The sequence below is a fragment of the Dromiciops gliroides genome, chromosome 2, assembly GCF_019393635.1.
Source record: "Dromiciops gliroides isolate mDroGli1 chromosome 2, mDroGli1.pri, whole genome shotgun sequence".
Taxonomy (NCBI): Eukaryota; Metazoa; Chordata; class Mammalia; order Microbiotheria; family Microbiotheriidae; genus Dromiciops; species Dromiciops gliroides.
In genome coordinates, this window is record NC_057862.1 from 372,604,687 (window position 1) to 372,619,757 (window position 15,071).

General features: G+C 40.6%; 1 protein-coding gene and 1 non-coding gene across 2 annotated transcripts in view; both read right to left on the reverse strand.

Annotated features, from left to right (window-relative positions):
- Positions 1–1,284: 1,284 nt before the first annotated feature.
- On the reverse strand, positions 1,285–1,391 carry LOC122744921. The gene has a single exon (XR_006355254.1). It is a non-coding gene; the product is annotated as a U6 spliceosomal RNA (small nuclear RNA).
- Positions 1,392–6,933: 5,542 nt separating this feature from the next.
- KIF3B (kinesin family member 3B) overlaps positions 6,934–15,071 on the reverse strand; it is a 44,415-nt gene continuing 36,277 nt past the window's right edge. Inside the window, exons 6-9 of the mRNA XM_043984905.1 lie at positions 13,026–13,139; positions 12,234–12,339; positions 11,261–11,439; positions 6,934–10,517 (exon numbers count right to left, since the gene is read on the reverse strand). Of these exons, the coding sequence (XP_043840840.1) occupies positions 10,421–10,517; positions 11,261–11,439; positions 12,234–12,339; positions 13,026–13,139 (496 nt within the window). The 3' untranslated portion in view covers positions 6,934–10,420. The remainder of the gene's footprint in view (positions 10,518–11,260; positions 11,440–12,233; positions 12,340–13,025; positions 13,140–15,071) is intronic.

Genomic DNA, 15,071 nt, shown 5'->3' on the forward strand with positions numbered 1-15,071 from the left:
TGTAGAAGCTGCTAGATCTTGTGTTATCCTGACTATGGCTCCACAGTACTTGAATTGTTTCTTTCTGGCTGCCTGCAATATTTTCTCCTTGACCTGGGAGCTCTGGAATTTGGCTATAATATCCCTGGGAGTTTTCATTTTGGGATCTCTTTCAGGAGATGGATTCCCTCAATTTCTACTTTACCCTCTGATATCCTCTAGAATATCATGGCAGTTTTCCTTGATAATTTCTTGAAAGATGATATCTAGGCTCTTCTTTTTTGTTTTTTTGGCAGGGCAGTGAGGGTTAAGTGACTTGCCCAAGGTCACACAGCTAGTTAAGTGTCAATTGAGTGTGTGAGGCCAGATTTGAACTCAGGTCCTCCTGACTCCAGGGCCAGTGCTCTATCCACTGTACCACCTAAGCTGCCCCCTTTTGTGTTTTTTATTTGTTTGTTTGTTTTGGCATAGGCTCTTTTTTTGATCATGGCTCAGAGAGCACCATGCCTTCTTTGATGCAGGCATGCAATGCTGGACAGTCCTGTGCCAATGTCTTTGATGTTTCACAATCAATTTCAGAGTTCTTCAACAAGACCTTGAGAGTGTCCTTTTATCACTTCTTTTGACCTTCATGTGAGCACTTGCCTCGTGGGAATTCTCTGTAAAATAGTCTTTTAGGCAAACATGTTTGGCATTCAAACATGGCCAGCCATTCTGGAGTTGTCCTCTCTGCAGCAGAATTTGAATGCTTGGTTGTTCACCTTAAGAAAAGACCTCAGTGTCTGGTACTTTTTCTTGCGAGGCGATCTTCAGAATCTTCCTAAGACAATTCAAATGGAAGCGATTCCGTTCCCTAGCATGGTACTGGTATACTGTCCAGGTTTCACAGGCATACGGCATAGTTCGCACAATGACTCTGTTGACCTTCAGTTTGGTAGGCACTCTATTACATCTTCTTTCCCATACTTTCCTTCAGAGCATTCCACTGAACTAGCTCTGACAATGCATGCATCAACCTCAGCATCTATGTGTACATCCCTGGAAAGTATACTGCCAAGTAAGTTAATTTATCCATAGCATTCAAAATTTCTCCATTTGCAGTAAGCATTGGTTCCATGTATGAATGGTGCATTGCTGGCTAATGGATAATCTCTGTTTTCTTGGTGTTATCAGACCAAAATTATTACAAGTGGCAGAGAATCAATCCATATTCAGTTGCATCTCAGCCTCAAAGGCTACTTTGAGTGCACCATTATCTGCAAACAAAAATTTATTCACCAACTCTCCTTCCACTTTGGTGTTGGCTTCAAGCCTTTTTGCTTCACAAATTTGCGTGTCATCCTTGCCCAAAGGCCATGCTAATCTTCTCTATATTGTTCCAATTTTAGTATATGTGCTGTGAAAGCCAGCACACAGCTGAATCTTTTTTTTTTTTTTGGTGGGGCAGTGAATGTTAAGTGACTTGCCCAAGGTCACACAGCTAGTGTCAAGTGTTTGAGGCCGAATTTGAACTCAGGTCTTCCTGAATCCAGGGCCAGTGCTTTATCCACTGCACCACCTAGCTGCCTCCATTGAACCCTTTTCAAGTTAAATAATTTAATTTACCTGCAATGCAATAGCTGACCTTGATGCTGTTTTCATCCTTGTTGAAGGTGTCTGACAACATCACTGAAAACATCACGCTAAACAGCATGGAAGCAAGCACACATCCCTGCTTCAGTCCAATGGTGACTGGGAAAGTGAGAGAGAATCATCCATTATCTAGAAACCATGCAAGTATGCCATCATGAAACTGATGTACAATACTGATGAACTTCCCCGGGCAACCAGAGAAGCATGGAAAGATGTTGCAAAGTGAAGTAAACAAATCGAGGAAAATTATGCATATACAATGACTACAACAAAGTAAATGGAAAAATGCAATCAATACTGAAATATTGTGAAATTATAATGAGCAGACATGGCCACAAAAAAGTCAACAACAAACATTTAATCACTGAAGTGCCAGGCAGTAATGCTAAAGGCTAGAGAGAGATACAAAGAAAGCCAAAAACAAAAAAGTCCTTGATTTCAAGGAGTTCAGTCTTAATAGGGAGGATGAAGGGGACAACATGCGAACAACTATATACAAACAAGATACATATAGGATAAATTGGGGAAAATTAACAGAGGAAAGGCACTAGCATTAAGGAGGATCAGGAAAGGCTTCTTGTAAGAAGATGAAATTTTAGCCATTACTTGAATGAAGCCAGAGAAGCCAGGAGTTGGGAGATGAAGGGAGTACCGGCAACGGGAGAAAAAATATGAGAATGCATCTTATCACCTCCTTTGCATGGGTGGGAAATACTGCATCTAATATCAGATATTTATAATACATCAATTAGTTTTACTGAACTTTTTTTTTCTTTTTTCTTTATTATGTCTCTCTGGGATGGGTGGAGAGGGATATAGTAGGAAACATGTTTCCTATTGTAAAAGTTTTCTCTTGTAAAACATGAAACATGAAAAAACAAAAGAGATAAATAAAAATCAATTGTTAAAAGGCAGAACAGGGGTGGGAAATTCTATGGTATCTGCAGCTATGTACAGATAGGGGCAACTGGGTGATGTAGTGGATAAAGCACCAGCCTGGAATCAGGAAGACCTGGATTCACATCTAGCCTCAGACACTTACTAGCTTTGTGACCTAGGGTAAGCCACTTAACCCTGTTTGCCTCAGTTTCATCTGTCAAATGAGCTGGAGAAGGAATTGGCAAACCCCTCCAGTATCTTTGCCGAGAAAACCCCAAATGGGGTCATAGAGAGTCAGACACAACTGAGCAACAACAAAAGTATCTGCAGGTACTTTTCTCTGTTTGAATCTGTTTCTCCCACTGAAAAGTGACAGTTAGACTAGACGATCTCTAAGGTTCCTTCCAGCTCTAACTTTCATGACTCTATGAAATGTGTGTGGGTTTTTTTGTTTGTTTTTGGTAGGGCAGGGAGGGTTAAGTGACTTGCCCAGGGTCACACAGCTAGTAAGTGTCAAGTCTGAGGCTGGATTTGAACTCAGGTCCTCCTGAATCCAGGATCGGTGCTTTATCCACGACTCTATGAAATGTTTGAAAAAAACATTAAGATTTCATGATTCTACCTTTACCAATTTATCCATGTATTACTTTTTCTTCAAGCTGCTTCTATATTCTTAGCTCTGCCTGGGTTAAATGTTTAATTACTTTTGACATTCAGAATTTGTTGACCCACACTTTCAAATGTAAATCCTGGTTTTAAACACTGAGTTCTGAATTCAACCAAACTAATAGTTATTTAAACTGAGGCCTATTGTTTATATTCTTTTGGGGAGGGTCTTAGACCTATCTGAAATCAGAGGGAAAGTTTAAAATGTAGAATATGCTGAGGAACATAGAGGGGAAATTTTTGAGGATGAGTCCTCTGAAACCTAACAGTAATAGTTCTCTATTTTGCTATTCATTGCCCTGATTGTAATTAAACGATCTTTACTATAACCCTTCCTACTAACAATTTCACCTGCTTCCCTCTAGTGAGGGGAGGAGAGGACTGCAGGCATTTTAAAAAACTACATCCCTGTGGATAGAGCACTGGCCCTGGATTCAGGAGGACCTGAGTTCAAATCTGACCCCAGACACTTAACACTTACTAGCTGTGTGACCCTGGGCAAGTCACTTAACCCCAACTGCCTCACAAAAAAACAAAAACAAAAACATCCCTACAATATATTCTTCCCCAGACTCCTCTCTACAATATAATAATTCCTAATGATACATAGAAGGCTAAGCTATTTTCTTGAAATGAATCACATATCAGTTTCTAGGGTTGGTTGGTTTTAGGGTGCAAGGTGGCAGTGGCAGTGGTACCATAAGAGAACTAGAGGCACTAGTACTTGGTACAGTGGGGAGAACATTAAACTTGATGTCAGAATGTAAGTTCATATGTTCACATCCTGGCCCTGCTATTTACCAAACTTAACAGAGGACACATCTCTGAACCTTTCTGGGCTTCACTTTCCTCATCTGTAAAACAAGAGAGTTGGACTAAGTAAAGTTCTACATTCTAAAATCTGAGAGGCCGCTCAATGGAGAGGATGGAATTTGGAGGGAAGAGACTGTGGCTCTGCAATTACTACCTCTTTGAATTGGGCTGGTCTTGATAGGCCTCAGTTTCCTCAAATATAAAATGAGGTTGAACTAGATAACCTTGAGAGTCAATCAGTCAACAAGCATTTATGATGTGCTTACTAAGTATCAGGGCTATGGAGCCAAGAAAGGAAAAAAACACAGTCCATGCCCTCAATAAGTCCACATTCTAAGGGGAGAAACAAGAAGCAATTATGTGCATACAAGATATTTATGGCGCAAATTGGAGGGGATTTTCAGTGGGAAGGAACTGAGTGGGAGGGTGATAGAGGGGGGTGGACAGAAAACTTCTTGTGGAAGTCTTGAAGGAGGCTGGAAAAGGGAGGAGGTGAAGGCAAGGAAGGAAAGCATTCCAGGCAAAGACACCCAGGGAAGATTCACGGAATCAAGAGATGGTGTGTCATATACAAAGAATAGCAAAAAGGCCTGTTTCACTGAATTGTAGACTCCAAAGAAGGGAGGAAAGTACAAGATTAGAAAGGAAGGTACCAGCTTGTAAAAGATTTTTAAAGCCAAACAGGGTTTGTATTTGATCCTGGAGATAATAGGGAGCCACTGTGGTTCACTGAGTAGGGTAGTAGTAACATGAGGAGACCTGTACTTTAGGAAGATCACTTTGGGAGCTGGAGGATGGCATAAAGTGGGGAAGAGACTTAAGGCAGGGAGACCAAGCACTAGGCTATTACAATAGTGCAGGCACAACGTGATGAGGGTCTGCATCAGGGTGGTAACTAGCTATGAGTGGGGGAAAAGGGGACATATAAAATGTTATGAAGGTGGAAATAAAATTTGGTGAAAACTTGGATATATGGGATGGATGAGAGAAGAGTCAAGGATGATATCTATGTTTTGAGCTTGGGTGATAAGGATGGTGGTACCCTTAACAATATTAGAAGTTGAGAAGATGGGAGGATTTCAGTGGGAAGACAATAAGCTTTGTTTTAGACATGTTGAGCTGCAAGACATCTTTAACATCCTCCTTCTATCCAGGGAAGAGATATAAGATAACTAATAGGGATGGTTGGATCAAGTGAGAGGTTTTTAAGGATGAGGGGACACGTGTATGTGTATGTATTTAGGGAACAGGGAACAGTACAAGGAAAAATTAAAGATTAGTGAACAATGCTGGTAAAGAGATCAGTCTGCTGGAGAAGAGATGAAATGAGATCAAGGGTGCATGTAGAAAGGTTTGTCTTAGCAAGCAGAAGGACCACCTCTTTAAAGGAGACAGAGGTAAAGGAGGAGACAGTGTCAGAAGACATCTTAGTGATATGAGGAAGAAGGGAGAAGAGGGAGTTCTTCATAAATGACCTAAAATTTTTGGTGAGCTGAGACAGTGGGGGTAGAGGTGCCATAGGAAATTTGAAGGATAAAAAAAAAAAGTTTAGAAAAGCTGCTGTGGTGGGTTGGATAGTGAATGATTAGAGAGGTATAAAAGGCTTGCCTTACTATAATGAAGGCCCCGTTGAGTTTGAGTAATATCATTTGTAGTGGATCCAAACAGCATGGTTTCATGAGTTTCCCCGACTCTGTTCAGCAGGGGAGCAGATGATGGGAATAATCCAAGGCTGGGGCTTGGCAAGGCATGACTGGTAACAGGATAAAGAGGCAAGGGATCTGAATATAGAGAATGGCATAGAGCTGAACTGGTTCTCCAAAGAGTCAAGATAGGGAAAAACAGAAAGTGTAAAGTCAGTGCAGGGTGATGGCCTGGGAAAGAACTGAAGAGTGGAAGGATGAAGGTTATGGTGAGATGCAGAACAGGGTTAGGAATTATAAGGCGAAGGGAAATACAGAATGATAAAAGATTAAGTCAAAGAATTTCAGAGATCATAAACATGGAAACTCCTGGATAATAGCAAGATCACAGGTATGACCATCTCTGTGTGTAACTGAGTTTAAACAGGAGTAGGTTATGGGAAATGATTAAATGAAGGACGGTCCCTTCCAACCCTAAATCTGTGATTCTAATTTACTTCATTATCAGTTTCCTTGTGTGTAAAATGGGAATAATATTCTGAATCAGCAAGTTATATTGGAAAAAGCAATGAATTTAGAATCAAAGGACCTGGGTTCAGATCCCATCTGTGATGCTTTCCTACCTCTATAAGACATTGGGCTTACCTTTGTAACGATTGGAATAACGCCACCTGCTGGAGACTTACTGTAGAAGAGTTCCTCCCATGAAGCGAAGGTCTTTGAGGGCAAGACCAGGAGTCTTTTCTTTGGCATCAGGAAGTGACACGGGCTAGGGGGAGGAGGAAGGAAGAGACTGGCGCTCGCTCTCGGGCTCTTTCCTCTGGACTCTGGTGGAGAAGGGAGCTAGAAATGTGCTCTCCCTTTAATAGATAGGAATCTAGGCCTTTCTCTCTCTCTTTACCAAATTCTTATTCTCCTTAATAAATGCTTAAAAGTCTAACTCTTGCTAAAGCTTATAATTTATTGGCGACCACTCATTAGATATTTTAGACAGTTTAGCTAGAATTTTAGCCCTTAACACCTTTATACTTAACTTCTTTAGACCTCAGTTTCTTCAACTGTAAGACAAAAGTTTGGGTGAGATGATTTCTCAAGTTCTTCCTATTCCAAATTCTATGATCCCAAGCCCTTCTGTAACATGATTTCCTATTTTAGATTCACTGTTTCATTCAATGGAAGTTCAAAACAACTGAATTTTTCTATCACCAATCTTTCATAAGGAAAAAAAGAAGCTCATTTTAGTTGCACTGACAATGTGGAAAATATAATTAAAACAGTTCCCAAAAGTGTTAGTAATTTATGAGGAGACATTTTTGTAGGTACAATAAATCTGAATGATTTTATTACACATCTCATTTTAGAATCACTTTTACATTCCTAGACAAAGAAAGAAGTGATACAAATAAATATCAGCTGTAAAACCTAGAACTCAAACTATTGACATATTCTTTGTCTAAAGGTGGTCAAAGAGAAGATTTAAGATCAGTATTAACTCCAAGGAGCCATAAGATTTCCCCAAGACAGTTCTTTTGTACAAAAGCAACTTTGACAGCATCTCTTTCAAGATCCATGAGACATCTGGGACCAGGCTGGGAGGGGAGAGAAGGGCCACTATTCCTAAGACAGTACCAGCTGCCAGCCCTTGCAGAGTGCAGAAGAGCCAGGTCCAACCATTTCTGTCCAGGTGCAAACATTTGCTTTATCATTTTATAAGTTGTAACACCCCATTTTGTTTTGATTTTTTTTCAATTACAAATGCTGAAAAGTTACTGTTTGGGATAAGCCTCAGCTTCACAAATGGAATCCTGGGGCAGGAAGGGTTTCCCGAGTTAACAAAGAATCAACACTTCTCAGAAACATGGCAACAAATCTATATTCAGTACAAGGGTTAGAAAACAAAGTGACAAAAACCTAAAGCTTGGTCTGTATGATACTCTAGTTCAACTGATTGTGGTGTGATAGCTGATTAAATTCAAGCAACATGCAGGCATTTAAATGGAGAGTAATCCAATTTAATTTAAGGATTCTTATGAAAGTGCTTTGTTCCTTGATTTGTGATTTTGGGCTATGCATCCAGGGTATCCAACATGTAGTTTTAAAAATGAAACCAGATACAGACCATAGCAAAAGGTGAAAAATGTTAAACCATTCTGATGAATGTGATGGTGGATGTGTGAACAGCTCAAACGCCTACCTACTCAGTGAAGAATTTTCTTCAGTGTTTGGTAGATTCATTTCTAAACTTCTCTGGCTAGAAGACAATCCGGATGATTCAGATGCATGCCCGGCAGGCAGGCAGGCAGGCAGAGTGACCCATCTGTGTGTTAGCAATGTGTTATAAGACCTTCTGCATTTTGGTCTAATTTGGAACAAAGGCCCTCAGCATACTAGCATCCTCAAAGACAGTCTGCTGCCTACCTCTATTCCAATGTTTATGTTATCAATTTTGAGTGAAGAAAAGCACCAGAGGGAGGCTGCCTTAAAGAAAACATTCACCTGCCAAACAAGTTTCCTTTTATATCATTTCCCCAGTTCCACATGAGATAAATAGAGTTCAAGGCAATCAAGGCAAGGCTCTGTGTTCAGTTTCTTGGCTGTTGGTTCACATATTTGACAGAGTTCTTGGGCCTCACTCACCAGCTCTTGGTCATACTGGTCACTTCAGGATAAAGTACAAACTAAAGTACAGTTTGTCCTGCAGTTTCCAATTCACATAATATTCCTGTCAGAAAGGATATTTTCAGCTCACAGAATTCTGACAAGCTCAAGGAAAATAGGGTAGAAGAAACAGACATATAGCTATAGCCATCTCAGACTGTACAATAACCTCATCATTTGGTTTCTGTTTAATCAGTAAAATCCTGTTTTGAAGATGGGAAAATGGTTTAATCCCCAGAAAAAAGGCAGGAAGGCATAACTCAATGATGCTACTGAAGCTGATGAAAGAAAGAGCTCTTTGTCAAGGAATAATGGTTTCTGCAAAGGAGAAGGGAGATGTTATACAGGTCTCTGTTTTTCAGAATGACAGACATTGCACATGGTTCCTCCCTTTTCCATAGATAGGCAAAAGCCAGTCTTGTGGTTCTGATCCAGAAACATGCGCTGGGAACTGAGCAGCAGAGTTAGAACATAACCCATGGTCCACCTGAGCAGCCATCTCATTGAGGCACTATTGCCAGCAAGGTACCCCAGCACGGCTGACTCAGAGACTACTGTTCCCCCTGCTTATGGAGTCAGATACCTACACTGTTGAGCTTTTCCAGCCTGAACAAAGTTACATAGTGAGCATTTCACAAAGACAAGAGGCAACACTCACACATTAGTGTAGTTCTAGAAATGGGCAGATCCTCACACATATACAGAGATGCAGGCATACGCACGAGCACGCGTGCACACACACACACACACACACACACACACACACACACACGCACGAGCTTGGACTTTTTTGAGTGGAGGGAACAAGTAACATTCATATGACGACCAAAATAAAATATAGCTCCAAATGTCAATGTACAATAAACTAAAACTTACAAACCAAACTAGTATTTGCAAACAGGAACTCTTCTTAACATAGGCAGTCACACACAGCAGTTCATCTACCTTCAGCTCAGGCCTGTGGAGTAAGCCTGCAGTTCTGCTGTATGATGGCGGTCTGCTACTGCCTCAAATGATTATGGAAAGATCACTAGGAGGCACAGTTCCTTTGCCCCAGGCTAGTGTGTCCCCAGTTACCTACCACAGCATGAAGTCTCATACCTCCTATTATGAGTCAGCCTGATTCTGTTCTCCTATAGGGTTAATAAAGGTTAATGAATCTGTTCCTTTATGGAAGAGAATGAGGCACAAAACCCCAGCAATTATCTCAATGAAGTACTTCCCTTGGTCTTCAAGTGAACTCAAAGTTGTAACTACTTCATCCCTTTATCCCTAATCCCATCACTATTAGCAAAAGCAGAGTAAGGCATTCTTCCTCAAAACAGAGAGGCCCAGACTCAGAGAAGGACTGGCTGTGTGTGGCAATATGATACTGAATGAAGAGAAAAAAGGGACACTATTTGAAACTCGCTTCAGTTTGTCAACTTACTCTTGACAGATGGTCACAACTGAGGTCTGAAAGAAGCTATTTCCTAAACCTACCAAGTAGGCAAAGGATGTCAATTTCTGTTGCTTCCATTGTCATATCCTTCAGGAGCAGAAATACATAGGACCCTAAGATACAACCCCCTCATCCAATAACTCTCAAGGGAGGCAAATATTTCTTAATGGGGATGGGGGAAGATCTCTATTCCTGCCTACCTGGAATTTAAACTCAAATGAAGCTCTCTGGATTTCTCTAAACAGAGCATGCATCAAATCACATTTTAAGACTTGCTTTTCAAACTCCCCTGTCATCTGGCCCCTAAGGGCTCTAGAGAGCCGATCCAGCTATGGCAACTCTCAACTCTGCTCCTTCTGTTCAATAGTAAAGGAGCTCAGTGCAAAAAACAGGTTGAAATTGAAGGAGAAGGGACCACCTCATTGCCACTAACACACTTTACTGTAACCCATGCATTTCTGATTTACTAACTAAAATAATTTCCCCCAAAGGGCTGAATGCCAAATTATAAATCTCTTCCTCTCATGTTTCAGAACCCCCAGGACCAGTACATTTGGACACAAGTCAGTTATTCAGCAAAGAGGCCCTCATAATTCCCTAGAAAGAAGGGGTTCTTGGTTTGGTCTGAAGGCCTCTCTGCAGGTTTTTGCTGGTTTCTTCTCTCAGAAGGCGGCAGCTGCTGCTCACGCCTTGAGAGGAGTTACTGGTTTTACTTTGGAACCAGCCCCCGGGATTGTGGATAAAGTTGAGATGCAGGAGTTCCAGAAGAAGACGAGGAGGATCCTGACTTTCTTCCACTTTTGGGCCTGAAAAAAAAGGAGCAAGTACCTTTTCATGTTCATGTTCCAAGCCTTCTCCAATACAAATTAAACCCTTCTCCAAAACCCTTCTCCTTTGTGCACAATGTCAACTGCAGTCATCATCTTGATCATTCTTCTACAACCCCGCAGCCATTAGTTTCCAATTTACTTTTTGGAGTAGTTGCCCAAGCATTAGGAACTATATGAACTTTATGGGGCCAAACAATCTGCTTCAACAGGCCAGGAAGATATGTACTCTCGTATCACTAGATTTAAGAGAACACCTAGGTTCATTTCCCTGCTGTGATACCTATTAGCTGTGTGACCCCAGGAAAGTCCTTTAACCTGAGCCTCAAATTTCCTTTTCTGTAAAATAGGATCGTAGGATTTAGGCCTAAAGGAACCTTAGATGTTTTCTAATCCATCTCTGCTCCCTTATTTTATAGATGAGGAGGCCCAAAGAGGTTACAATGGATAAGTACTCAGGATCACACAGATAAGAAATGGCAGAGCAGAGATTCAAACCCAGGTCTTCTGCCTCCTGGGCACCTTTCATTACAATATAGTTCCACAACTTACTTCAGAGGATTGTTACAAAGAAAGCATTTTGTAAAATGTAAAGGCTCCAAAAATGTGAGCTATTATTAGGGTACATGATATATAACTGTGGTTATAGGTATGTTTTCACATGTTTTCCTTGTTCACTCTTGGCTCATTACCAGAGATTCAGTCCAATAAATATAACTTACCTAGCCTTGGATTTTTTATTTGATGTGCTCTCAAAGGATGAAGCATCCACCTGTATTTCATCTTCATCCTGCAGAGCAGCCTCCAAAGCAGCTTGGACTTTGGGAGCAATAGCTGGACCCTCATAGTCTCTGGTTGTCCGACTAGGCATATCCAATTCTAGTAATACGATATTCTCTGCCTGGAAATGCACAGCCACAGATAATAATGCCTAATTAGCTAAAGAAATCACCCCAAACAAGAAGGAAGCTGGGATATGGTGGTGAATGCTGTCTACTTATTAGATGGGGCCCTTTCTTCACAAGTGGTAGTGGCAGTGGCCAAGAGGCCCTGCCACATCAGTAGGTATGTAGTGTGGGTTCATTAGGGCAGAGTAAAGAAAAATTCCAGTAGGATTAGGAGGGAGTGCAAAAAGCACTGGATTGGTTCTCAGGAGACTAGGGTTCTAGCACTGCCTTAAAAACTAACTCACTTGAGGCAGCTAGGTGGCATAGTGGATAGAGCACCGGCCCTGGAGTCAGGAGGACCTGAGTTCAAATCCAGCCTCAGACACTTAACACTTACTAGCTGTGTGACCCTAGGCAAGTCACTTAACCCCAACTGCCTCACTAAAAAAGCCAAACCAAAATAAAACAAAACAAAAAAACCTAACTCACTGTAAGACCTTGAGCAAGCCCTTTCCCGCCTCATAGCCTCAATTTCCCCATTTTAAAATGGCCTAGATGATTTGTACTCAATTTTTTTTTAAATGAATGTTTAAAATGAATTAACTGATTTTTAAAAAGTAAAGAAAATAAACTAGATGGTCTCTAGATTGCTTCCAACTCTAGAGCTCTATGAATGCTCCCTCCTTTCTGTGAGTTGTTTCTTTGTAGATGGTCAAATCCCTCTTGCTCTGAATTTACAGGATAGCACCTGAGGATCTCTAGAGAATCAAACTTCTCTGATGGGGAGAGAAAAAACAACAGTTCCTACCCTATATCGAGCCTCTGGACGAATCATCATGGACATCCTCGCATGTTGGCTAAGTGGCCTCTTATATCCCACAGCTGAAACAGGCCGTTTCATCATCTGCTGATTACTGGTGGGAAAGAAATCGGTCACATCCTGGAAGTGGACCAAAAACCCACTATAGTGCTTAGAAATCATGATGAAATCTATTCAAATATCTGTGTCTTCTCTAGACTGTTGTTCTTAACTTGACTCGGGCAGATTTTATACCTACTACAAATAGATCCAGAACACAAGCAATTTCTTGGCTCCACTACTTCATCTGTGTGGCCTTGGGCAAGTTATGTAACACCACCAAACCTCATTTTCCTCATTTATAAAATGGAAATAATTAAATTTAGACTACCTACCTCATGATGCTATTGAGAAGACAATGTTTTATAAACTATAAAGCACTAAATGGAGGCAGAATTGCTTGCTGACTTAACAGAAAGAGTCACTGAAAAAGGACTCAGGAGACATTGATGCCAGTCATACCTCTGGTATGAATACTTTTAGCAAGTTACTTTCCCTGTCTGGGCCTCAGTTTATTCATCTGTAAAATAAGGGGGTTGCACTGATTCCTAAGGCCCCTTACAACTTTGCCTTTCTATGAAACTTCTCTATGAATACTCTGGTTTTATGATACTTATGATGGAAACCTATTTTGTCCAGGGGTGAAATGAGGTAGGCTTTGTTCTTACTAGATTTCCTCTAACCAAATTTCAGTTCATTCAGATCTCTCAGATCACTCCCTAAGAAAGGTGAATAACTTACTCCAGTCGGGTTATAGGATGCAATTTCCAATGATCTTCCTCTTCATCAAAGAAGGATCTATTCATGATTTTACCTTTCTCTTCCAAAGGAATGAAGTTTTCTATAATAAGATGCCTGTAAGAACATAACACACATTAGAGTTATGCACGTCAATAAAATGAGAGAAGAGTTTTCTAGATCAGTCTTGCACATGTGCTACAGGCAGCTAGTTTATAGCTGTTAGGGTAGATATTTGCTAAACTAAACATCTCTTGGCTGACAATACTGTTAATGCTAACTTGAATCACTAATTTTTTTTTTTTTTTTAGTGAGGCAATTGGGGTTAAGTGACCTGCCCAGGGTCACACAGCTAGTAAGTGTCAAGTGTCTGAGGCCAGACCTGAACTCAGGCACTCCTGACTCCAGGGCCAGTGCTCTATCCACTGCACCACCCAGCTGCCCTGAATCACTATTTTTTTTTTTACATATAAGGTATTTTATTTTTTCTGTTACATGTAAAGATAGTTCTCAACTTTTGTTTATACGAGCTTTACAATTTCAGATTTTTCTCCCTCCCTCCCCCCTCCCCTAGACAGCAGGTAATCTGATATAGGTTATATCTATATATCTATATATATATACATATAGATATATAGATACACACACACACACATATATATATACACACATAATAACCTTAATCCTATTTCTGCATTAATCCTGTTATAAGAGAAAAAATCAGAGCAGTGATGCAAAACCTCAAAATAGAAAAAAAAAAAACCAACAGCACCCAAAACAAAAGAAATAGTATGGTTCAATCAGCATCTATACTCCACAGTTCTTTTTTTTTTTTTTCTTGGATTTGGAGATCCTCTTCTATCATGAGTTCCCTGGAACTCTTCTGTACCATTGCATTGGTGAGAAGAATATAGTCCATCACAATAGGTCAACACTCAATGTTGATGATACTGTGTATAATGTTCTTCTGGTTCTGCTCATCTCACTCATCATCAGCTCACGTAAGACCCTCCAGGTTTCTCTGAACTCCTCCTGCTCATCATTTCTTACAGCACAATAGTATTCCATTGTATTCATATACCACAACTTGTCCAGCCATTCCCCAATTGATGGGCACCCCTCAACTTCCAATTCCTTGCTACCACGTAAAGAGCAGCTATAAATATTTTTGTACATGTAGGTCCCTTTCCCCCTTCCATGACTTCTTTGGGAAAAAGACCTAAAAGTGGAATTGCTGGGTCAAAGGGTATGCACAGCTTTATCGCCCTTTGGGCATAATTCCAAATTGCTCTCCAGAATGGTTGGATCAGTTCACAGCTCCACCAACAATGCATTAGTGTTCCAATTTTCCCACAGCTTCTCCAACATTTATTATCTTCCGTTTTTGTCATTTTAGCCAATCTGATAGGTGTCAGGTGGTACCTCAGAGTTGTTTTAATTTGCATCTCTCTAATCATTAGAGATTTAGAGCATTTTTTCATATAGGAATAGATAGCTTTGGTTTCTTCATCAGAAAACTGCCAGTTCATATCCTTTGACCATTTCTCAATTGGGGAATGACTTGGCTGAATCACTAATTTTTAAGAGTGAGAGACTTTTGTGAAAATTAATTCAGTCAACACAATTCACCTCTGGTACTATGGACTGTACAAAACCTTTCCTGAAGCCTTCCATATCTTCCCCTGCTCCCCTCTTTCTAAGTTGAGCATTTCTCTTCACTAAGAAAATTGAAGTCATTCAATATGAGCACCCTCTTCTTCTAAATCTCTTCATCTCAAAATTATTTGACAACATCCCATATCCCTCTCTACACATGGCCTTGATCTTGATTCCATCCAATCATTCTCATTCTCATTCTCTCTCTCTCTCTCTCTCTCTTTTTCTACTATTCTATTCCTCTTCTCTTTTCCCTCTCTCTTCTCCTCACTCATCTTTCCAGGTCTCCTTCCCTCTCTTTCACCCCTATTTCCATCCCTTCCTCTGTCCCATTCTCCTCCATCCCTCTCTTTCTTCCATTCCCCTCAGTACACTATCCTGTTTTTTTCCCCT